A 24,957-nucleotide genomic window follows, 5' to 3' on the forward strand; every position below is an offset into this window, starting at 1 on the left:
AGACCTCCCTCTCCCCAGCCACCTCCTCCAGCTCATCCGGGGAACACCAAGGCGTTCCCAGGCCAGCCGAGATATAATCTCTCCAGCGCCCCTGGGTCTGCCCTGGGCCTCCTCCCGGTGGGACATGCCCGAACACCTCACCCAGGAGGCGCCCAGGGGCATCCTTGTCAGATGCCCGAACCACCTCAACTGGCTCCTTTCGATGTGGAGGAGCAGCGGCTCTACTCTGAGCCCCTCCCGGATGGCCGAACTTCTCACCCTATCTCTAAGGGAGGGCCAGCCACCCTTCGGAGGAAGCTCATTTCTGCCGCTTGTATCCGCGATCTCGTTCTTTCGGTCACTACCCACAGCTCGTGGCCATAGGTGAGGGTCGGGACGTGATCGACCGGTAAATTGAGAGCCTCGCTTTTACACTCAGCTCCCTCTTCACCACGACCGGACCGGTGCAGCGTCCGCATCACTGCAGCCGCAGCACCAATCCGCCTGTCGATCTCCGGCTCCTTCTCCCATCACTCGCGAACAAGACCCCGAGATACTTAAACTCCTCCACTTGGGGCAGGAACTCATCCCCGACCCGGAGTGGGCATTCCACCCTTTTCCGCTGAGAACCATGGCCTCAGATTTGGAGGTGCTGATCCTCATTCCCGCTGCTTCACACTCGGCTGCGAACTGTTCCAGTGCGAGCTGGAGGCCCCACCGATGAAGCCATCAGAACCACATCATCCGCAAAAAGCAGAGATGAGATTCTGAGGCCACCAAGTGAAAGCCCTCCGCCACTTGGCTGCGCCTAGAAATCCTGTCCATAAAATTATGAACAGAATCGGTGATAAAGGGCAGCCCTGGCGGAGCCCATCACCCACCGGAAACGAGTCCGACTTATTGCCGGCAATGCGAACCAAACTCTTACAACGGTTGTATAGGGATCGAATGGCCCGTAGCAGTGGGCCAGACACCCCATACTCCCGCAACACCTCCCACAGGACACCCCGAGGGACACGGTCGAATGCCTTCTCCAAGTCCACAAAACACATGTAGACTGGTTGGGCAAACTCCCATGCACCCTCAAGTATCCTCGAGAGGATAAAGAGCTGGTCCAGTGTTCCGCGACCAGGACGAAAACCGCATTGTTCCTCCTGTATCCGAGGTTCGACTAACGGACGAACTCTCCTTTCCAGCACCCTGGCATAGACTTTCCCAGGAGGCTGAGGAGTGTGATCCCCTGTAGTTGGAACACACCCTCCGGTCTCCCTTCTTAAAGATGGGGACCACCACCCGGTCTGCCAGTCCAAGGGTACTGCCCTGATCTCCACGCAACATTGTAGAGGCGTGTCAACCAGGACAGCCCTACAACGTCCAGAGCCTTCAGGAACTCGGGCGGACCTCATCAACACCAGGGGCTCTGCCACCGAGGAGTTGTTTAACTGCCTCAGTGACCTCGACCCCAGAAATTGGCGGGTCATTCCCTCATCCCCAGACTCTGCTTCCTCCTCGGAAGACGTGTCAGTGGGATTAAGGAGGTCCTCAAGTATTCCTTCCACCGTCTGACAATTTTCTCAGTCGACGTCAGCAGCGCTCCGCCAGCACTATACACAGTGCAGGTAGAGCACCGCTTTCCCCTCCTGAGACGCCTGACGGTTTGCCAGAATCTCTTCGAGGCAGTCCGAAAGTCTTTTTCCATGGCCTCTCCGAACTCCTCCCACACCCGAGTTTTTGCTTCAGCCACTGCCCGAGCCGCATTCCGCTTGGCCTGTCGATACCTGTCAGCTGCCTCTGGAGTCCCACAGGCTAACCAAGCCCGATAGGACTCCTTCTTCAGCCTGGTGGCTCCCTTCACCCTGGTGTCCACCATTTGGTTCGGGATTACCACCACGGCAGGCACCAACCACCTTGCGGCCGCAGCTCAATGCAGCAGCCGGCAATGGAGACGCTGAACATGGTCCATTCGGACTCAATGTCCCCAGTCTCCCTCGGAATGTTGTTGAAGCTCTGCCGGAGGTGTGCGTTGAAGATCTCGCGGACTGGGGCCTCTGCTAGACGTTCCCAGCACACCCTCACTCACGCGTTTAGGTGCACCGGGTCTGTCCAGCGTCCTCCCCGCCACCTGATCCAACTCACCACCAGGTGGTGATCAGTTGACAGCTCAGCCCCTCTCTTTACCCGAGTGTCCAGAACATATGGTCGCAGGTCTGGTGATACGATTACAAAATCGATCATCGACCTGCGGCCTAGAGCATCCTGGTGCCACGTGCACTTATGGACACTCTTATGTTCGAACAAGGTGTTCGTTATGGCCAAACTGTGATTTGCACAGAAGTCCAATAACAAAACACCACTGGGTTCAGATCAGGAGGCCGTTCCTCCCAATCACGCCCCTCCAGGTCTCGCTGTCGTTACCCACGTGAGCATTGAAGTCTCCCAGTAGGACAACAGAGTCTCCAGGTGGGGCACCTTCCAGCACCCCCCAGGGACTCTAAGAAGGCTGGGTACTCTGAACTGCCACTCGGCGCATAAGCGCAGATGACAGTCAGGACCCGTTCCCGATCCTGAGGCGCGGGGAACAAACCCTCTCATCCACCGGAAAACCCCAATGTACCGGCAGCAAGCCGGGGATATTAGAATACCCACCCCAGCCCGCCGCCTCTCACCAGGGGCAACTCCAGACTGAGTCAGAGTCCAGCCCCTCCAGGAGACTAGTTCCAGAGCCCAAGCCATGCGTGAGGTGAGCCCGACTATATCTAGCCGGTACTTCTCAACCTCACGCACTAACTCAGGCTCCTTCCCCACCAGAGAGGTGACATTCCATGTCCCTATTGCCAGTCTTGGCAGCCGGGATCGGTCCGCCAGGGCCTCCGCTCCCTGGCCGCCGCCCGACACACATTGCACCCGACCCCTATGGCGCCTCCTGCGGGTGGTGGGCCTGCGGGAGGATGGGCCCATGTCTCCTCTTCGGGCTGTGCCCGGCCGGGCCCCATGGACTAAGGCCCGGCCACCAGACGCCGCCCTCGGGCACCCTCCCGGGCCTGGCTCCAGGGCGGGGCCCCGTAACCCTATCCCGGCAGGGTAAACTGTTCCCTCGATGTTCTTTTCATACGGGTCTTCTGAATCGCTCTTTGTCTGGTCCCTCACCCAGGACCAATTTGCCATGGGAGACCCTACCAGGGGGCAAAAGCCCCCAGACAACATAGCCCCTGGGATCCCTGTGACACACAAACCCCTCCACCACGATAAGGTAGCGATTCACGGAGAGGAATGTTAAAATATAATTTTGTTGTTTTTCATTCATATTTTGTTTCATTTTCATCAAAATTAATGTTTTACAATATAAAACAGAACAAAATTTTAAAGCATGTTATTATTCTTTGATTAAGTTGCCAAATTACTGTTATTTACTTGCATTTTCTGAACAGAACATTTTGTGCTTGAATGCTTGATTAATTTCTGATAAGTCCAGTCTGCCAGCTCAAATGTGGGTATAAAATGTGAATTCAGTTTGAAATTCCTCCTCATTTTAAAATGGGAACATGCAGAGAGCTCTTTGAAAAGGGAATAGCCTACATTGAAGCACTTTGTGATGCTGTGATGGTCTTAGAGACAAATAGAGCAAGACTTCAAGTGTTTTCACAATGTGGTCAAGTGTGCTTTGGAGACGGGCCCTTACAGAATGCACCAAGAAGTGGAAGAAATGAAAGCTGACTGAAGCAGATCTCAGGCACCTTAAGACTTTAAGTAGTATAGACCGAAGGAGGACCACTGCTGCTCCAGGCAGCAAAAGAGGTAAATGTTTTTAGATCATATTCTAAGAAAGTCTCCAGACTGACCATAAGCAGATGACTGAATGAACAAGGCTGAAGGGAAACTTAACTTCTAAGAAGCCATTATCTGTGCAATGTGACAAATTTGAGACATTTGTGGATGTTTGCAGGCCCAAACACTGGACTGTAAATTACTGGAAGAAGCAACTCTTGACAAGTGAATTCGTGTTTGAATTCTTCAGTTAGCATTGTGGTGTTTATGCCAACAGGAAGTTTTGATGCTAGCATAATATAATGAACAAAAAATTCTAGCGCATCATCTTGGTTCATCAAGATGTAGACTGAAATGGATTGCTCACGGGTTTATATACCAACAAGAGAATGACCCCACACATATTTCACAAACTATGTGAAAAAGGAATCTAGAGAACTGGAACTGATGGACTGGCCAAGTCTAAGTCCAGACTTAAACTATTGAGCAGATTTGAGATTTGGTGGATTCGAAGACAGGTTGGACAAAAGTTCCATTGGGAAACTTTGTGGGACGAACCAAAAACTACTTGGTTTTTGACAGATTTTTAAAATATGTATTTTCCTGTTTTTATGACAGGTGGTTATCTATCCATCCAGCACATAACAGCAGGGTGCAAGATGCTAGCAGGCAGGGCATACATGGAACGCCATAACCAAATGATTTGCATAGTATACAGGAACACCTGTGCCAGGTATAGCAAGGAAATTCCAAGGTGAAATGGGATTTGCCCCCAAAGGTGGTTGAGAATGACCAAGGTAAGTTTCTGTGGAACTTCCAGATACAGACGGACAAACCGGACATAGTAGTGGTGGACAAGCAGAGGAAGACGGCCATAGTGATACATGTAGCAATACTGAATGACAGCAACATCAGGAAGAAGGAACATGAGAAGTTGGAGAAGTACTAAGGGCTCAGAGAAGAGCTCGAGAAGATGTGGAGGGCGAAGGTGACAGTGGTAATCGGATAACTTGGTGCAGTGACCCCCAAGCTGGGTAAGTGGCTCCAGCAGATCCAGGAACAACTGAGATCTCTGTCTAGAAGACCAGTGCTAGGAACAGCTAAGATACTGCGCAGGACCCTCAAGCTCCCAGGCCTCTGGTAGAGGACCTGAGCTTGAAGGATTGACCACCCTCAGGAGCGAGAGGGGATTTTGTTTTTGTTTTTTTTTAAATACTGTATCACTGTAGTTCCTGAATTATTAAAATAAAATAACAACCCTCTTGTTTTGTTTTTTTGTTTTTTTTTTTGTTTTCATAAATTAAGCCCTTGTCTTTTAGAGTGATCTAAGAGTGATGCCAATCCTACTTGTGCTAAATGTAGAGTAGGCCTGACATCGTCCTGTTAGATCACTATTAGCATTTGATACTGTTGGTCACAATATTTTTCTACAGAATACAGAGTAGGTATGTATCTGTCAACATACTTACATATTTAAGGTAAACAGGATAAGGTTAATCACAATCACCGTCTTATGTTGGCATATTACAAATATACGCAAACTGATATGGATGTCATTTCTTCTTCAACTGAAGGGCAAAATATAAAATTAAGGGAACAATTGTAATAATTCATATACTTAATATTTTTTTCTAATCTATGCAATTTTTTTGAGATATAATTTAAAACCTGAAATGAATGAAATTCTTATGGGCTCGAACAAAGGACATGTCTTTGTGCTTGTCCTGTTAGGTCACTCTGTAGCATTTGATACTGTTGATCACAATATTTTTAACATAAATTTAGATTAATCTGTTAATCTCTACTAAAATTGTATTAAAGAAAATACATTCCAATGGTTTAAATTGTATGTGCCTGATAGATTTTGTTCATGTAATCTGGTAGTCCACAAAGTTTGTCATGGAGTTCCACAGGGTTCTGTGCTGGGATCCATACTTTTTTATATTATACATGCGTCTCTTAGAGAATATTATCAGAAAACACTGCATACATTTTTATTGCTACGTAGACAATACCCAGTATGATTTATTTACGAAGCCAGATGACACAAGTCATATACTTTGGCTTCAGTTATATTTTAAAGACATAAAGATGTCCCATAATTTCCTTCCAATATTCAGACAAAACTGAGGTTATTATATGTTTAATTGCATTCTGATTCTGGTTGGCATTACCATACCAGGATAAGTCCTTCAATGTGCATATTAAACAGTTATGTAGAAATTGTTTCTTTCTTCTGCACAATATTTCTGTCTTTTATCTGCATTCATTATTTTTATGTTGGACTATTGTTATTTATCATTATCAGGTCGTTCTTAAAGTTCACTAAAAAGCCCACAGTTAATCCAAAATGCTGCAGCCAGAGTACTGACAGGGATGATAAAGCAAATTCATACTTGTCCAATATTAGCTTCTCTTTAGCGGCACCCAGTTAAATCCTTCAAATAGAGCCTTCAACTTTCAGCAGGCCTCCTTCCTGTGGAACCAGCTTCCAGTTTGTTTTCAGGAGACATACGGCCTCTCTACTTTTAAGAAAAACTTTCCTTTTTGATAAAGCTAACAGTTAAGGCTAGACATATGACCCTGAACTATTCCTCAGTTATGCAGCTATAAGATCAGTCCTAAGACACTTTATGTGATGAACTTAGCACTTCTTCACCACTCAGCTTTCACTCTCCCCACATGTTTATGTACCACTGGAGCCATATAATTACTTTTTAACCGGCCCTCCCTGAGCCCTGGCTCTGCCAGAGGTTTTCCTTTCTGCAACTGCAAACTTGTCTAGGGGCTGCTTGATTGTTGAGGTTTTCTCCAGAACACTGTAGGGTTCTTACCTTACAATGTGACTGTTCTTGTGATTTGGTACTAAATTGAACTGAAGTGAACTGAAATAACCTTAAGCAGTTCAAATTTTCTTTTTGTCTGTGTTTATTATAGCCTTCAACACCCATCTCAAAGTAAATTCAAAATAAAGTCCTTGTACTTGTATTTTCATTTCTTTCTTTCTTAACTTATTGGGATCCTTGCAAAACACTGACATATGTTTAAGAACCAGTATTAATCATATTTGCACAAGAAACAGACAATGTTCTGTTTGGTTGCAACCTTAATTCTCACAGTTTCTAAAACTATATATCAGTGAAGAAGTTATCAGAGGCCTGTAGAGGAAACCTAGGGTTTGAGTCAGGTAAGTGTGGTACTGTCAGGTTTATCATTTGGTTTTCAGGATAAAGACAAAGGTTCTCTTCTTAATGGGTACATCGCCATGGTAAGATATGCTGCAGGCCTAATGTGCTCTGGTGCATGTTATCCTTTAGAAAAGACACGAACATGTACAAAACCACAACATAATGATCAATCAGTTCTTTCTAAGAAAATCCCTAGAACTTTAGTATGTAGGTAGTAGGAAGGACTGTAGTTCTAGAGACAGTATTTGTCTTTATCCGACAAGCATCAATAAGAAGTGGAGATTCTTAGGGAACAATGGGATTCCCTTCCTTTTCCTTGCGTGTGTAAACAAGTTTAAATCACACATTTTTATGTACCAAGTTGCAGATGTATTATCTGTTTAACATCTTTCAATATTTCTAATATAGTCTCTTTATTTGTAAATTATACTGCTTTGCTGCAAGTAGACTAGTCTGTGTCTATGATTAATCAAATTGCACAGTTTTACCTCACCATACTCATAAAAAGAATGGGAGAATCTGGGTTGACTGATCCACCTTCAGTTACTGGTGTTGCTGATGTTTGGATAAGTGACTCGAAAAGATATCCTGGGTATCATGAACTTGCTTAGTAATGCTGGCCCCAGCTGTGACACAAACACAGCTGCATTCTTGGCATCTTATCCATCAAAATGTATAAAATTAAGTTAGACTGACCAGAAAACTCTGTCCTTTGTCACCCTCTCCTGCAGTAATGTCCACTTACGGCCCAGATCTGCTGAAGCAAAGAGCTGGACAAAAAAACAAAAAAAACCACATAATTAGACAGAAAAAAAGCACCATTTTCATGTAGCATTACTGTTTAAACTTATCTCCAGATTATTGCCAGATGTTTATTTTACAATGAAGGTCACCATAGAAAATTATTCACCCAATTAAGATATTACATTTCATACTTCAGCACATCAAAGCTGAGCTCACATAGTAATCATAACAGGTTTGGCAGATTTGTGTGTGTGTGCATGTGTCAGCGTGACAACGTGTGTGCATCGAGTGTGTATTAGCTGACACACACACACACACACACACACTAACAACCCTTGCACCTTCTCATTCTGCTTAGCTCCTGCCTATCTCACTCATGGTCATCAGAAATTAAATGTAATCAGTGACGACAAGCTAATCCTACAGCACATTCTTTTGTGGCTGTGAAAAAGAGAAGCGAAGGTTGACCTTGATGTAAATATGTGTCTGCCCTCACAAACCGTAATTTGAAAATGCTGCTCCGCATCCTCACATCATTCTCCAGCTAAATGATTTTTTTTGTTCTGTTTGAATGGATTCCTCGTTTCCATCTGCAGCCTGCCCATATGGAACAGATTAAAACCTAATTGAATTTCTTGCTTAATTATGTGTAAATTATTGAAGTGGAGGAGGAGTTGAGCCAATTCAAGCTTATTAACTATTCAAATTTATGTCTCACCTACTTAAATATCTTGAGCTTCATTTCCATTTTGGTTTTCAGGGTCTTTTTATTTAAGCCCAAACGCCATTTTTTACTAAAACATAAAATCAGTTGGTGCAAAAAAAAAGGTCTTTGATGAATACGATTAGTTGTTGATGCAACAAAACAAAATGAGATTACATTGTGTTGATCTCCACAGATCGATAAAGTGTGAATTTATTAGTTTTTAAGGAGGTATTATCCAAAAAAAGAATTCATAATATACAGATAAGTACAAAGACTGTGGCAGATGAACTAAACTAAACCATACTGATAACATATGAAAACAAACTGCCCTTTAATTCAATATTTTTAGTGTATGATTGGTGAATTAACCATTGTGTGGTGGTAGACAACAACATAAAATATAGCTGTGCTGTCTCCAAAAGTACCTGGATGAGTACCTGGATGAGTACTTTACCTGTATGATTGAGCATGCATCAAGACATAGCTGTGCTGTTTACACATAGGCGACTACTGTCAGCTAACATAATAACATAAAATAAAATACTTTGCTCTCTACAACAAAAGTATCACTATCTGCACTTTGGGCTTCCGACCTCTGTATATCACTGCCAGATCAGATATACTACCTTTGCACTACCTTTGTGTTATCGCCATAAATGATTAGAACATGGTGAAGATAATTTGTTGCTACTGTTTCACACCAGTGGTACTGTTAACATTAGCTTTGCTCAGAATTGGCCATTCCACATGTGCCCCCAAGTGATACATCTTTAAATTCCTTGGCTGTGCTTTGATCCCCTAACTGAAGCTACTGCTATAAAACAGTCAAATGCAGTGAGATGACTGGAACATCTCTCATTGCTTATTAATAAATCTGTTGATTGAGTGTTTCTAACCTACATGAGGAAGCAGCATTTTTGACCAACACTATTTTCATCTTGCAGGTTTTCTACAGTGCTGCAGGCTTGAATGTCTTATCCACTGAATCATCTCATCTCTCGGCAAAAAGGCATAAGTAATTCATTGGACAGCAATACGATGCCCTGGCTTTCATGTTTCATGTAGTGAAACTAAAAAAAAATATAACGAAAAGGGTTTTTTTGTAATTTCATCAAAAAGAAAAAAATTCATAAAATCTATATTAATTGCACATAAAGTGAAATGTTTGTCTTTATGTGCCTGTTTTGTTTTAATTTGGGAGATTATGGCTTTTGCTGTTCAAAATTAAAAAGTATTTTAGATAATGGATTATCTTGACTTAATATTTCCTTCTAAATTTGAGTAAATCATGTTTGTATCTCAGTCTAGTCGAGTGCAAGCAACTACATTCGAGGCTGCTGACTTGACAGTTTTCCAGATGACCTTAACTGGCCCATCCACAGGACAGTAAGCCCCATAAGGTCATTGCTGAATGTCTAGTCATTCGCTGAGTGCTGCATAGAATGTATGGAAAATTGAAACGCTTTGAAAGGATGAGTGGGGTAGGGAGAATGCACAAGAAACAGGGATAACTGCAGCCATTAGATGTTTGCTGAGAAAAGTCAGTGCAAGATCTGACAGCAACGTAATAAATATACATATTTAAACTTTTACCTTAAAAATAAAATTTAAAGCAAAAGTTTTACATTGTATTTTCTTCAGATGCACTACCTGCAGTTTCAAAGCCTTCACATACATCTGTTGTAGCAAAAGGCAAAGATGTACTTATTTTTTCATCTTTTTTCATCTTATTCTTGGTGTCTTTTGGTCATTTCCTGCTTTACCGCACATTGCCGATTTTCTCATTTCTTGTTTTTTTTTTTTTTAATTTCTTTTTTTGTTCTCATCTGCTGTAAATTATTTTCTCCCATTCCTTTTTCCCTCCTGTGTCTTGTTATCTAGTCAATCCCAGGGTATATATATAGCACCCATTGTGCTGCCATTTTCATGTCTGTATTTTTGATAGTGTGACTCTTGCTCCTTATCTTTCTGGAGTCCTGCCTTTTCTTCTCATTAACTGAAATATATGACTTTCCTTTTTGTTATTTTTGTCTGCAGCGGTGCCTGAATTCAGAACCTTGCTCCTTCTCTTATATGATATTTCTATTGAATAATCTAAAATGGCGTAAAGATAGATGGTAAATGGAGAAAAATCATAATAGTCAGAAGCAAACATATTTGGATGAGGGTGTAGAAAGCTAAGCAGCTTATGATGTCAAGCCATTACAGGGCACTAAGTACAAAATTCCTGTGCCTATATTTTTGAGGACGTCTTAGTTGGAAAACACCGGAAAGGGGCCGCACTTAAAGATAAGAACACCTGGTATTTTAAAAATTGGTTACAAAGGCCTGACATTTAATATATCTAGACCTTTAAATAAAGTAAGTAAATATTCAGATTTCTATATACAAATAGATTTGTGGGTTATTTATAATTAAAAACATTTTTTTGTGATATACATGTTTATTTCTTCTTAGAACTTGCCAAAGGGCTTCCAACTAGAAGCCAAGTGCGACTACACTATATCGTCATTGTGTTTGGATATGGTTATTGTTTAATTCATTTCACTTTAACTCAAGAATTACAGAACAGCATTACTGTGGTATGAAAAAACACCATATGACGTTTTTTTCTGAGTTTAGTCGTAAGATTGTCTTGAGATTGAATGAGATTTAATGCACTGCTGCACCACAAATGATTTGCTAACGTAACACCAACGATACCTCCTTGTGCATTTATTTCAGCTACATAATCAACAATTTCTTTTAAGTTTGTGCGTGCAACCCACCCTGCCCTCCTTGCAATAGGCCAGCAGCTTGTCTTCTTCCTTGGGGTGGAAGATGAGCGTGTCGGGTGTGAAGTCGATGGACTGCCGCTGGAAGGAGGAACCTTCATCTGTGCTGATAAACAGCATTTGATCTCGTTCATTTATAGAGGAACCCACCAGAATTACCTGTAAGAGATGATAGAGAGAACAGCAAAGACGAAAAGAAAGAAAAAGAAGAAAAAAGAAGGTCACAGGTGATACGGTCCAAAGCATCCTGCAACATGTTTGATGCTAAGTCAGCAGTCTGTTGAAAAAATCCTCCTCATATCAGTACTTGTCCATGTTAATTCACCTGCATGCACTGACAACCTGATGAATATAAATGCATTAACTGCCATACATGCACATTCATTCAAGGCCATCCACTGGGACAGGAGAACTTTCCATCAACCTTACAGGCGGCTTAAACCATGGCAACACTCTATTGATTATCTATTCAGACTTTTATAGCTCATAAAGTGAAAACATTAAATACAGAGCACACCAGGAACTGCCAACCCACCAATCACAATTATGTCCCAGACACTTGCAATAAGTGTCCCAATAGGGGAAATCGATAGGAACTAATGAACCAGTCACATTCATTAACAGTGCTGAGAGGTGGGAAGCTATCCCATGAGTGTTTTTGGTTGTTTACAGCAACTCCTTATAAAAAGTGTCCTCAGTCAGAGAAATGCAATAAAGTCACTTGCTGATAGCTGTATTGTTACTTAACAACTGTTTCAGCAACAATTAATGGCCGCAAACCAGAGATATAATTTTAATGAAAGGGATATTCAACATGTAATGGCTATTTAAAAAAAAAAATAAGTGTTATGTGTGGGCAGAAACAATTGAGCAAGCAAATGAATCAACTCATAGGAAATTGTCAAGGTAGTGCAATTGCTTTTAATTCTTATTTTAAGTCTGCATGGTTTTATCCACGTACAAAGAAAAAAAATCCCTTTTTAATGCCTATATTCCTCCTTCACTTCCAAAAGAACCTTAATATCCAACCTTGCCGAAAGCAATTTGTATTCAATTGTATATTTAATAGTGTTTTCAAAGGTCACAGCAGCTCCTTCTAGAGCGAGTTCAGTACTTTAGTATTAGAAAGGAAAATCTTCATATTTGTATGCTTATCCCTGGGTAAATTTATTACACAAACCTGGAAGCAATATGCCTCTTACACAGCATGTTTGGCTCATCAAAGCAGGGAAAGCACAGTTTTAATAATTTTCACTTCAGTGTCCCAGTAGGCCAAGAAACGTATGGGTTATCTGCCTGATCGGGATTTCTTTTAGGGTCTGGTGTTACAGAAGAGACTTTTAGTAATTTTTGAATAACCAGTCTATCGATCTCTTTGGTCAAAATCAGTCACACCTGCTGGAGAGCATCCACATACTTGATGCTTTGACAACTAGACCTAAACTCAGAATTCTATGGGTTCCTTTAGATCCCCAGAAAAAAACACAGCAGGAAGGATGTTTTTTTTTCAGCAGGAAGCCAAAAACAAACATCAAATAAAATCAAAGTATACTGTACAAGTTTAAAGCTCTTTAGGGCAGTGATTACAAAAAATCTTGAGAGAGTACTTGAAAGATTTCTGTCTCACTATCAAAGCAGGTAGGGCTTAACCTGGAAATTTCATGTTACATATTTGCTTCTAGAAGAGCATTGCTCATGTTCACAGAAATCTACTCCAATAGTATTTCCTCTTTGTTCTTGCTGTCGATCTTGTCTTTTATTATCCTTTAATCCATCCTCTGTTTTGTTTTTATTTAAAGAAACACGAAGCTTCAAAACTCTGAGTGTAAAGTCAGTGAGGTCACAGCGGCTATGTCCATCTTTTATACTGTCCGTTTCTAGAAAAAGCAAAAATTCATTACTACTTTTATAGCTAAACTAACACTGTCCTATTTCATTCTTTGTCCATATTTAATATGTTCAGTGATTTTTATTATGTATGCCTATTTTCTGAACACATTTCTGGCAAATCTTCATCTGTCATTTCTTTTTATAGTCATCAGAACAGCTTCAATATCACAAAAGCTTGACATATTCCACACATTGAGCTCCAGAGCTGTGGCTGAGTCATTTCTTTGTTATATTGGAGAAATTAAAAAATGTATGCGTTGAGACACATATACTGACTAGACACACACACAGGTCTGGTTTGCTATCCTTGTGGGGACCTCCCATTGACATAATGGTTTCCCTTGCCGCTTACCCTAACCCTAACCATCAAAAATGAATGCCTAACCCTAACCCTTCCCCTAAACCTATAACCATAACCCTGTAACCCTGACACTAAAACCACATTTTGAGTGTCAAAAATGCCTTTAACTTGTGGGGACTGGGATTTTGGTCCCCTTAAGGGCTGTTGGTCCCCACAAGTATAGTAAACTTCCAATTTTTGGTCCCCACAAAGACGTCTAAACGGGTACAAACACACACACACAAAATCTGTATTAGGATTCTCATCATGACTTCAATTAAGGAGTGTGTGTAGAATAACACATCTTTCTGGGTTGATACTTGAGAACTGTGTGTGAGTATGAGTTGGGTGTAACTTCCGTTAGCACCACAGTCAATTAAAAGGCTGGTGTTTGTTTTGCAGGCAAAGCATGGTCAACAAGGAAGAGGAGTAGAATGATGATGTTAGAACAGCAGGAAAGAAGGCTTTATTTCTTATAATACAGTTAATTTAGAAAATGTCAGCATAGCATGGTTATATCTGGACCTGGGATTTGCTCAGTGTATTTGTTGTTTACAGCTAAAAAGCTCAATTGAAAAGCTCAAGGTCACCCTTTGGATGTAGGAAGTCAGAAAACAATTACCATCCTTAATTTCTACCAAAATGACTGTCGCTGCTCCCAATCTCATATTTACATGTGTTTACAAAGTCTTTTGGCTTCTATGGTATAAAGCCTGATGACAGCTATTTTGGCACACACTTCTCACTGTGGTTTTGCCTCATGTCCCTGTGGGGCAGGTCCATCAATCGGTCAGCCCTCCTGTGCCAACATATCATCATTTAAAGGATGTCACTCGGTTTAACCTAGTTGAGCTCAGACAGACAACTGAACATCCTCAGGACACACACGTACACAGTCCCACCTCACATATACACATCATATCAACAAATGCAGACAAATGTACAGTGAGATGACAAATGCCTGAAAAAGAAGCATAAAAGTGAAGTACTGGATCTTATGAATATGATGATGTCAGTTGGTGAAGTTTAGTCATGCATGCCTTTTTGTAGTTTTTAAATGCATAATCTCACCCAAAACAACCTGAAACTGGCTACTCAGAGGTACTGAGTACTATAAGCTTAGCAAAAAACAAACAAACAAAAAGTTACAAATAAATAAACTATACAAATCCATACTACCACAGAGGTCCAGCGCTTGATGTGTTTGCATTTTTAACTAGATTTCTGTAGTTTTAGCTACTGTGAAACACAGATCATCATGCAATGACGCTAAACACAATTATACTTTAAGACAGTATTTTTAATTTTCAGTTTTTTATTAGATGCTTCTCATTCGGTCTTCAGATTTGTTTCCTTGTTTGTTTTTTACAATGTCTACTACTAAGCCTATGTAGGCTTTTGACCAATCTTGATGTCATCAGATTATCTTTTTTATTTTTGTCTCAGAGACTTAAATGAAAACACACTGTTTAACTGAAAGTCTCTGTTTGCACAGGAGGTGTGGGCTGTTAGTAGTCAGGCTGAGGAGGGGAAATGCTGCTCAATTGCATCATGGGACTAGAAACAGAATGAGAGCTTTTTTGAAACCTAGTAGGGGACACACTGATGACTCCAAGTTGAGATATTTCTAAGCTCAAAGTGTGTTACTAAATCACTTGAGAAATCTTTATGCAGTTCCATTTGATTGTACGGGTCTTTTTGAGACCTTAGGTGAAATGAGTTTAAAATTAAATTCAAAACCTAAACCAAAAAGATAAACCTTTTCTATTTTATTCACTATTCTGAGTTGTGCATGCCGTCTTTTTCAAACTTTTCAAACAATGGCTTTTTATGTTGTACTTGAACATCTTGTAACCCCTCCATGTTCATGCATTGTTCCCTTATTGGGTTTCAACCTGGGAAACTCAAAATGGGACAAAATCGCTAAAACGAATCTTATAATTGTTTTATCTTTTATTATTCACCACAGAAACCACAGAAAATAATGTATGGGTTTGTAAAAGATGAGTGTACCACTGATGCACTCATCCTCCTGGCGCAGTAACCTGACTTGCCAACAAGTGGCAGTCTTGTCAAACTGTAGGCTCGGAGGAATGCCTTCAAATCTTTACAGAGTTGAAACTGAGCTTGACTAACCAACTGACAGATAGGAAGGTGAACTTTTCAGTGAGGCTTCAAAAAAGGGGATTGGGGGAGGGCAGACAGACAATTCCTTTCGCACAAGTTATGATCCTCCACAATCAAAGGACTTTGATACATTCTTCCTTCATAACGATCTCCTCCGAGTAATAACTCAAGCTTAGCAAAGCACAGTGCTCCTATTGTGCATGGCAGATAAAAGCAGACTCTAAACTTCCTGTGTCTGCTCTGGAGACTGCTGGGGTGTGACACATTAAGGGGACTTATAGGAACAAAACTCAGCTCTTTTTAATCTGCAAAACGGCTTAAACACCAGTGTGGCTTTGGGAAGAGCTCGCATAATCTGTGCGATGTTTGATAATCTTTCGATCACAGTCACTCAGATTATAGAGCTGATACCCTCTGATGTGTGTCAACAATGATCAGTTCCCACTGTCAATTATAAAACAGCACAATCTTCTTGGCAGCTCAAAAGAGCTTATAAAAGAGTGCTGGTGTGCAGTTGGAACATGAACAACATGAAGGTCTATGCCCAGAGAAGAATGAGAATGTGCATTTGTTTTGCATGACACATCTTTGAACAGCTGAAGGGTTTTATGGCTGCAGGCTGATATGGCTGATGAAAACCTCAAGTCTTGAGAATGGAGAAAGCTTTTACATGATACACGCACACCGGCACAAATGCACACCATGCAATACAATTGTGTACTTACTGTACATGTGCACAGAAAAATGAGAGAAGTGCATGAAGGACACCTTTTGAATTGTTATTTTGCAACAATTATTCTATTTTTTTAATTTTGTTTTTACAATTTACCTAATTAACCTAGAAAAAAAAACTTTTTCTGAAGGCACTGGCATTGCAGAAATATGCACAAGGTGCAATTTGGCTTTGGGTTCTTAACACACCAGCTGTAGCACTACTATCCTGTTTGAAAAAGGGGGCAGTGTGGGCAAAAGAAAGGAAGATGTAAGGGGATGGTTAAAAGCACAAGACTGCCATCTTTTATGTACAGTTTTGGAGAATGGCTTTTGCACAAAGTTTTGCTTTGGTTTCTCCTGCTTCCTGTTTCATTAGTATTGAGCACTGAAGAAGCTCGGTGAGATTTAAACAAAAATATAGTGATGTGAATAGTACTTGCCACTTCTTTTCTTATTTTCTTGGATATTTGTCTCACTTACATATTTCAGACCATCAAACAAATCTCAATATTATGAGTTCAGTGAAAATAGTGAGACTAGAGACAAGTGAGTTGCTGAGTCTTGCTTCTTCCTCAGGTTAGGTATACAGTTGTGAAAGTAATAAATCAATGAAGGAATCTGTTTTTGCAGACTCAGCATAGAAATGCCACGCCATGTTCAAGGTAATTATCTCAAAAATAGCTTTCAGTAGCCTTGTTATCCTTATATTGAGCCTGTTATCTACAATTCACAATACTTTTTTGTTTCTCGTAACTCATAGGAAAGATTCAATGGCCTGCCATGTAGCCATGTTTTGGAAAACTGTAAGTGAACCTTCCCAGATCTCAGCAATGAGTGACAGACAGATATAAAAGAAGATAAACCTAATAAGTTAGGACCTAGTCGTATAAATCAGAATGTTTCTTTCTCATTAACATCTGGGTCTACACACATAAACATACCCATACACATGCATACTAGTGCTTACAGCAAGCAGTTCCTGGTACAATTCCTCTCCACTCAATTACATATGTAAATTGCTTGAGTTCTAGCTTCCACTGGGAGAGAGGGCCCCATGTGACCACAGCTTACTGAGCCATGGTCTGTTAGGAAGACCTGGGAGGGGAACGCAGCATGGGAGGCCAGAGGATATCACCAGACAGCAAAACAAGTTTCAGAAGATGCTCAGTTAGTCCTTTCCTTGAGTCTCGTGGTGGTTATTAAACTTAGAAACAAGGATGCATGGATGTTTTGATCAGACAACCACCTTTTATTTATGACATGAGTCTCCCTCGTGCCCTACCTAAAGTACCACACATCTCTGTTGTACCATCTTAGTGTAAGATTTTTTGCAGTGTATTTCAGGATTGTTTCATATCACCAATGAAACAAATCCTCTTCAGGTAGTTCTTGTCATATCAAAATATAGTCATGCTTATTGGACAGAGTGTGAAATCAAGGTCATCTTGCTGCAATGGTTTGCGTAAGGACCAAACAGCCATTTCATTTGAATGAATAAGCAGGGCATATAGTGTCTGAATACCTATATTAATGTTCTTTTTGTGGAGGATTAGGACGGAGAACATGAGAGGCTCCTTTTAAAGTCTAGAGTAGTTTGAAAGTTTGAGAGTATTCTATGTCTGTTTGATCATTTGGAACATTTTTAACTTTCTAGAAGACTGAAAAGCAATGTTACCTTAAAAACTGTTTTTGACTCAAATCTCAGTAACTCAGCAACAAGCTATGAAATGACCTTGAGTTGAGACTGTTATGCCTGAGGTCAAGATTGTACCTTCAAACTCCACTTCCGTCTAAACCCAATAACAACTATGACATTTCTTATTGAGTTGGAGGAGCAGAAAAGATTTTTATGATACTATTTGGTCTTATATGAACTTTTATAACATGTTCCACTGTGGTAATTCCACTAGTTTCAAGTGTGGTTTCAACTTTGTCAATATTTTCAATCAGTCCTCAAGCAGGTTAATCCATAATGTCAAATGGATATTGTATCGCTTCAATATCCATTCCCAATACAATCAGTTTCAAATTTAAAGACTTAGCAAAAGCCTCTTGCTCAGAAGCCAGTCCTGACTCTTTCCAGCATTTTTGTCACTGCACTTCTCTAAAGGTGAGGTGAGAAGTGGTTAGAATGGGGAATCAGAAAGCCAAACATGAACAACACATTGTCAGAGGTGTCAGAGATAGAGGTGTGAGAGGTATGGCAGTGTGTTTTTTGGCCAGCTTTGCGACAGTGCGACAGTCCATTAGCTTCCTCCCGGGCAGCTACATTTGTGTTACAATGGAGGTGACCAGTTTCAGCAAAGCCCCACATCTTGGCTTGATTTCAAATGAAAACACACACACACACACACACACACACACACACACACACACACACACACACACACACACACACACATACTCTGAGGGCGTGGAAAATCACCAGTCTGAGAGGACCAGTAGTTGAAGAGCATGAAGTTCAAATGCATATTTTTTATACCAAACTTTACAACTTAATGCACTGAAAAAATATGATTGGGAGGCTGGCAGAGGCTGTAAATTTGACAGGAAACACACCCATGCTTTTTAAATACAATGAAAAATAATGTGATTAAAGTAATGCATTAGTAGGTAATGCATTACTTTAATCACATTACAGTTTTTAGTAACGCAGTAATGTAATGTGTTACTGTTTCAAATTCAGTAATTACTTCACAGTTAACAATTATGTTGCTATTCACGTTACAAAGGTTCTTCAAATATCTGCACACCAGGCAACATCAAACAAACACTTTTTTTGCTGTATGCTAGCCCTATCTTCAGTCCTTTTCAGTTCATGAGTTTCAGCAGCTAACAAAGATAGTAATGAGTAGTCATGCTGGGTACATTGTAGCCTCTAATTCTCTCTATACATGATTTAAGAGCAGAATAACTGTGGGGATCACTCTGAAGTCTCCTTGGGCTCTTTCAGCTGTGTTGTGTTGTTGGTTTTGTATGTCTGTCCTCATTAGGATAGGGACATGCATTGGTGTCTGGAACAAGTAAAGTGTACTACAGTAATTTCTTTCCAGTGATGACCTGCATACTGGTGATAATTATTAAAAGAGTAAAAAGAGTCATCACCTTTCTATTCATTCATTCATTCATTTCTCATCATGTAAATGTACTCAAACTCTATTGACTCATGCTACAGTTTGTGATGCTAGTCCTTGTGAGTTTAGCATACATACACTTGAACCTGCTGCTGCAGGTTCCAGTTAGAGTGCTGACCCACCAACTCACAGTGGATCTCCAGACAAGAACAAGGACTACCGTCTCAAGCTGCTGTCCAAGACTTTGAATTCCCAGTCTGTCAGATTCATGATGCAGGTCAATACTGATTTTAATCTGAGTTTTACTTTGAGTTAGATAGACAAGTAAAAACGGTCTCATACAGGTTTACAGGTTCTTTGAAATATGAATGTATATGAATGAAAACATGTAGACAATGAAAAAAAGTGCTCATATGAATTGGCAAATGAGCCATGTTTTATAAATCAATTTTAGTGCTCCAATAGAGTAGAAAAGTGCTATATAAGAACCAGTCCATTTACCGTTTAATCTACATTTGCTCATAATTTGTGTATATTTCTATTTTAGTCATTCATTGATGCAGACATGCATTTATGTATATATATATATATATATATATATATATATATATATATATATATATATATATATATATATGTATATATAAATATCATTTTTTTAAGAAAGGAAGTTTTAGAAACAAACTTTCTTTCATATATACAGAAATTCATGGATTTTAACACAGTTAAAACTATGTTTCTATTTGATTTGATCAATGTGTACTTTATCAGTGTCGCACATAAGAAAACATTTGAGCCACTGCTGGCCTAAATGACCACTATTTATAATTTTTAATACTGACTAGTATTAATTATGTGTAAATTGAATAATATTTCACACGATTAAAATGAAAAAGAAAGTGGCAATTCCACTAAGTGTGCGGTAACTCTGAGATTGACACACGGGTAAATACAATGCAGAATGATGTGGGTTTGTTTCATGTGGGCATGTAACTGCCTGTCCCAGATTCAGCCCTGTTATCTCTTAGCTACTCTCTCCATTTGAAGCCTCCCAGAGCACAGAGATTGGGACTGACATAGGCCTTGATATACTCTTCTCCCTTTTTGTGCAGTTTTTTTTTCTTTTTTCTGTTCTACAGCAGCTTTAGCTGCTATGAACATGTCTGAAAATTTACCTACAAATTAGATTCATAATAGGTGTGACTCAATAGTTTGGCTATATTTAAAAAAACATAGATTTCCGAAACAATAGACAAAGACATTCGGTATTCTGCCTCCTACTCTCTCATAGCCATCATTGTCTCAGAATGCAGGATCTATATTTGCTTTTGTCTTTGTACAGCATTGAAGTGAACACACATTATCTAAAAAACATTTAAATAGGCAAGCCCCAGCAACTGGATCTTAAAGCAAGCAAGAAACTTCAGTGTTGGGCATGGAAACAGTAGTTTCACATCCTTCAAATCCCACTCAAGACCAATATCATATCATTCAAGGTTTTGTAGAAAATATATAAGACATTTCCATTTGGTCAAATTATAGGTAGACTGTGTGAAATGCAGATTCCAGTCATATGAATTTCGTTTTCTTAGTTCTCCCAATTGAAGACATAATCCTAGCAGGACCCCACATAGCAAGCAGGTCTGGCCCGGATCTGGTGTCAAGCCGGCACTGCTGGCTGACTTCTGGCATGATAAGACGTATGTCATCCAGATATGGGCCAGGCCTGACATAGATGGCACTGTTTATGTGATGGCATGCCACGTCTGGCCTGATTGTGGTTTGGTTTATGTGGCCCAGGCTCAAAGAAAACGGGTCTGGCCCAGATCCGGCAATAAGCTGGCACTTCTGACTGACTGGTGTCATGGCAGGGTGTATGTCAACTAGATGTGGGCCAGGTCTGGCAATGATGACACTATTTATGTTCCTATTTTCCTATTTTAGTTAGGAGACCTAAATGCCATTTTGCAATACTATACCGCTATGGTAGCCAATGTTTCAAATGCAGGTTTGACAGGTTTGTGAGTGTACACTTTATCCAAAACCTAGTGAGGGTTTCCTCATGTTGGCTGTAGCTCAGGAGGTAGAGCAAGTCACCTACTGATCGGAAGGTTTGCGGTTTGATCCCTGGCTTCTCTAGTCTGCTTATCAAGACTGTGTATGAATGTAGTTAGGAAGCACTCGGTTTAGAGAAAGTGGGTGAATGTGGCATGTTATATAGAGGACTTTCAGTAATCTGGGAAAGTGAAAAGTGTTATATAAGAATCTGTCCATTCACTGTCTGAACAGATTTTCTTCATGTTACTTTTGCACTATTATGTTCCAGCATATGTTGTTCTTACATGGCTTGATTAAGGTACACATTAGGCTGACATCTGGGGCCAGAGATGAAACTGTTCTGGGCCAGCACAGGGCCAGCAGTGTGTCTGCAACTGGCCTTGTGCTGGCCCATGTGTGGGCCACCTCTGGCAAACCAGGTCTGGGCCACCAAAGGGCCGTCATTCTTTGTGGTATGTGGGCCATGTGTAAGCACATTGTGTGGGCTAGGTCATACCAATTTTGCTATGTGGGACTGGCTGCTATACTACAAACAACTCTGCCGACCTTCATCTGTAATTAGTGTAGGACGTCAGCCTGTTGTTTACCTCAGCTGGTGTCCATGTGTATTTACTCTGGAGGCAGCTGTATAACTTAATGAAAGCAGTCTTACATGAGTTGATGAGTCAGTGAAGCTCACTTCTGTCCGATGACAGCGATACTGAGGGGAGTTGTTGAGGATATATATTAAATAAACTGCATGGATACATTTATTCCTTCAATTTGCAAAAGTCACCATTCATAAAGGATTTCTAACATGACTAATTGCTTTATAATGGTTTACTCATTCTTTATCGATCAGTTATCAAAGAACAAGTTCTGCATTGGCAGACTGAGGAAAATCCCTGACATTTATCATTTTCCATCAGAAACTCACTTCAGACTACATCAGAGTGAAAAAAAGAAGCCTAACTTAAAAAGGCATTCATTGTTAGAAATTTTACCTGATTTGAAAACGCCATTGTCTCAGCGCCATTACATTTATCTTCTTTTTAAATTTTCTCTGACTGCATGATGCTCTTTTTACCTCAGCTGTTTCCTGTCTTTCTATGTCATTTTCCTCATCACTTTTGGATCCATGTACCTTTAGTGTTCTCCCAGTATCGCCTTCTTCTCCCTGACTCACTGCTGATGATAGACAGCAGGTCTAAGCTCTCCATTAGAAGTTGGAGACAATGATCAAACCTCGGGAAAGCTCTCTCTCCTTTTTTAATTACATTCCTCTGTCAAGTAAAAAGAGAAAAAGAGAGCGAGAGGGAGGAGAGGAGGAGAGGAACCTCTGAGCAATTATTCTAGACTTAATTACATAAAGTGAAAAAAAAATCCTTCCTGCTTGAAGCTGTGAGAGAGAGAGGTAGGTCTTCACTATATTCCACACCTGAAAGACTTCTGTTACTGATGACTGCCATTCAGATGCCAGCCACCTACACACGCATGGAGTCCTGTCAAAAGTATTTTCCTGCTTTCTTTATTTTATCCTATTTGTTACACTTCAAATGTTTTATATTATCAAAAAAAAAGTAATATTAGAAGCTATTTTATAAGAATTGGCAATTTAGTTCTAAACGTAATAACTACTTGTTCCACTTGTTCCATATTACTTTTTCACATAGGGCCAGATAGGTTTGGATATCTTTTTTCATTAATAACAAATGAATAATAAATGAAATCATCATTTAAAACTAGAATTTTGTATTTACTCATCTTTGTCTAATAATAACATTTGTTCGATAATCTGAAAGACTGAAGTGTGACAAATACTCAAGAAATAACGAAGAAATCAGGAAAGGGGCAAAATACTTTTTCATAGTACTAAGCGCCACTGGAAGCATTCATCTCCATGACAACTCTAGTCTGGCACAGGGAAATAATGTTATATTACCACAGGAAAAAATAGAAGACAATGACCTGAAAATGAGAAAATATTTATAGGCAGGTGATACAGGGCTGCAACATCTGAATCTCACCTAAAGAACTTAGAGTTATGTTTCTTTTTCAAACAGAAGTAACTGAAAAACATGTTCAGTGATAATTATGGACAGGTGGTGCAGTGGTGTGGTTTTCTGCAGCTGCCCTGGTCTCCTCCCACTTCTAAAGGTTAATTGGTGATTCTAAATTGGCCATGAGGGTGGGCGTGAGATGGATAATATAAAGCAGAAAATTAATCTAGTGAATGGTCATATTTATTTTTGTCCATACAACCAAATAAAATAAAGAAAATAAACAGATTAAGGGAAAGATATTTAAAACTGTTTAAAATAACAGAATCACCTGATTGATTGAGGAAGGCTGTTCCACAGTTTGGGTGCTACAGCCTCACAAGCACGATCACCTCTGGTTTTAAAATCAGAGCGACAGTCAGTTAGGAGACCCTGGGTAGGAAATCGGAGATGCAGGCTGCATGAATAAGGTCTCAGAAGCCCTGCTATATAAGCAGGAAACTGTCCATCTACAGCCTTATATGTCAATAATAATAGAATTTTATAGAACAATAAAATAAAATAATTAAGTGTATTCTGAATTTCAATGGAATGACAGAGCACACTCTCAACTGTAGCGGAGTAAAAAGGTCACGAGCAATCTCTCCTCCAGTTTATTCTTCTTTATAACCTTCAAGAATTGGAGGCGCTGCTGAGTCTTTTCCACCACAGATGTTGTATTAGCTAACCAAAGACCCTCAGAGATATGACTCCATCATAAGTTGATGTGGAGAGGGGTTGGGCTAACTTTGTGCCTCAATGATGACTTTTTGGGGGGTTTTTGGTGTTAAGAACAGTGTTGAGCAGTGGTTGTTACACAATGCTGCCAGCCATTGTCCCTCGTTCCTAGATTGAATCGTCCTTTCCAGATACGAGCCCCAATAACGTGATGCCATTCACAAATTTTATTGTTGCACTGGATGAATGAGTGGGAGTTTGGTCAGGTATGTATATATGACATACATCAGAGGGCTCAGCATGCAGATCCAGTGCTGAGTATGAGGGTTTGGGCAGTCTGTAAGAAACGTTTTAATTCAAGCCCAGATGACGGGGGGAGGTCAGCTTGTCTACCAGAATGTCGGGGATTTTGGTATTAAATACAGAACAAAGACCATTCTTACTGAGGTCCAGGGTTTTCCATGTGACCCTGTGTGTGCATCCCATAAGAAGTAAACTTATTTTAATAATTTCTGAGCCACTGCTTTGTTAGAAACTATGACACAGAGTGGCCAAAGCAGACCTGGCTAAAACGATCGTTTTGCATGTGGAATAAATCATTTCCATATGGTTTATTTAAATCCTTGAGTACATCGAATAAAATGTCAGATTTAACTTTTCACTGCTCAATACAGTACATACATTATATGAATACACACTGCACGCAGAAATACAATATACATGTTTTAAACTTTGAAAACATTCGGAGCAGATTATAACTATTACAATACTGTTTGCTGCTTTTCAACCATCAAGTCATTCAACAGTTTTGATTGTTTCCATATAAGAAAACTGGACTCTTTGGCACCGCTATAGATAGAAAATGATCAGCTCAGTCATTTAACCATTTTCTTGCTTCTTAT

At 40.3% G+C, this 24,957-nt stretch overlaps 1 protein-coding gene across 7 annotated transcripts in view; it reads right to left on the minus strand.

Moving 5' to 3' along the window:
* The window catches only part of sorcs2 (sortilin-related VPS10 domain containing receptor 2), a 377,677-nt gene that overhangs the window by 93,678 nt on the left and 259,042 nt on the right, over positions 1-24,957 (minus strand). For all 7 annotated transcript variants that reach the window (XM_039609304.1, XM_039609303.1, XM_039609302.1 and 4 more), the window contains 2 exons: positions 11,151-11,315; positions 7,629-7,702 (listed from right to left, as the gene is read on the minus strand). In XM_039609304.1, the coding sequence (XP_039465238.1) occupies positions 7,629-7,702; positions 11,151-11,315 (239 nt within the window). The remainder of the gene's footprint in view (positions 1-7,628; positions 7,703-11,150; positions 11,316-24,957) is intronic.

This window comes from Oreochromis aureus, linkage group 3 (assembly GCF_013358895.1).
Source record: "Oreochromis aureus strain Israel breed Guangdong linkage group 3, ZZ_aureus, whole genome shotgun sequence".
Taxonomy (NCBI): Eukaryota; Metazoa; Chordata; class Actinopteri; order Cichliformes; family Cichlidae; genus Oreochromis; species Oreochromis aureus.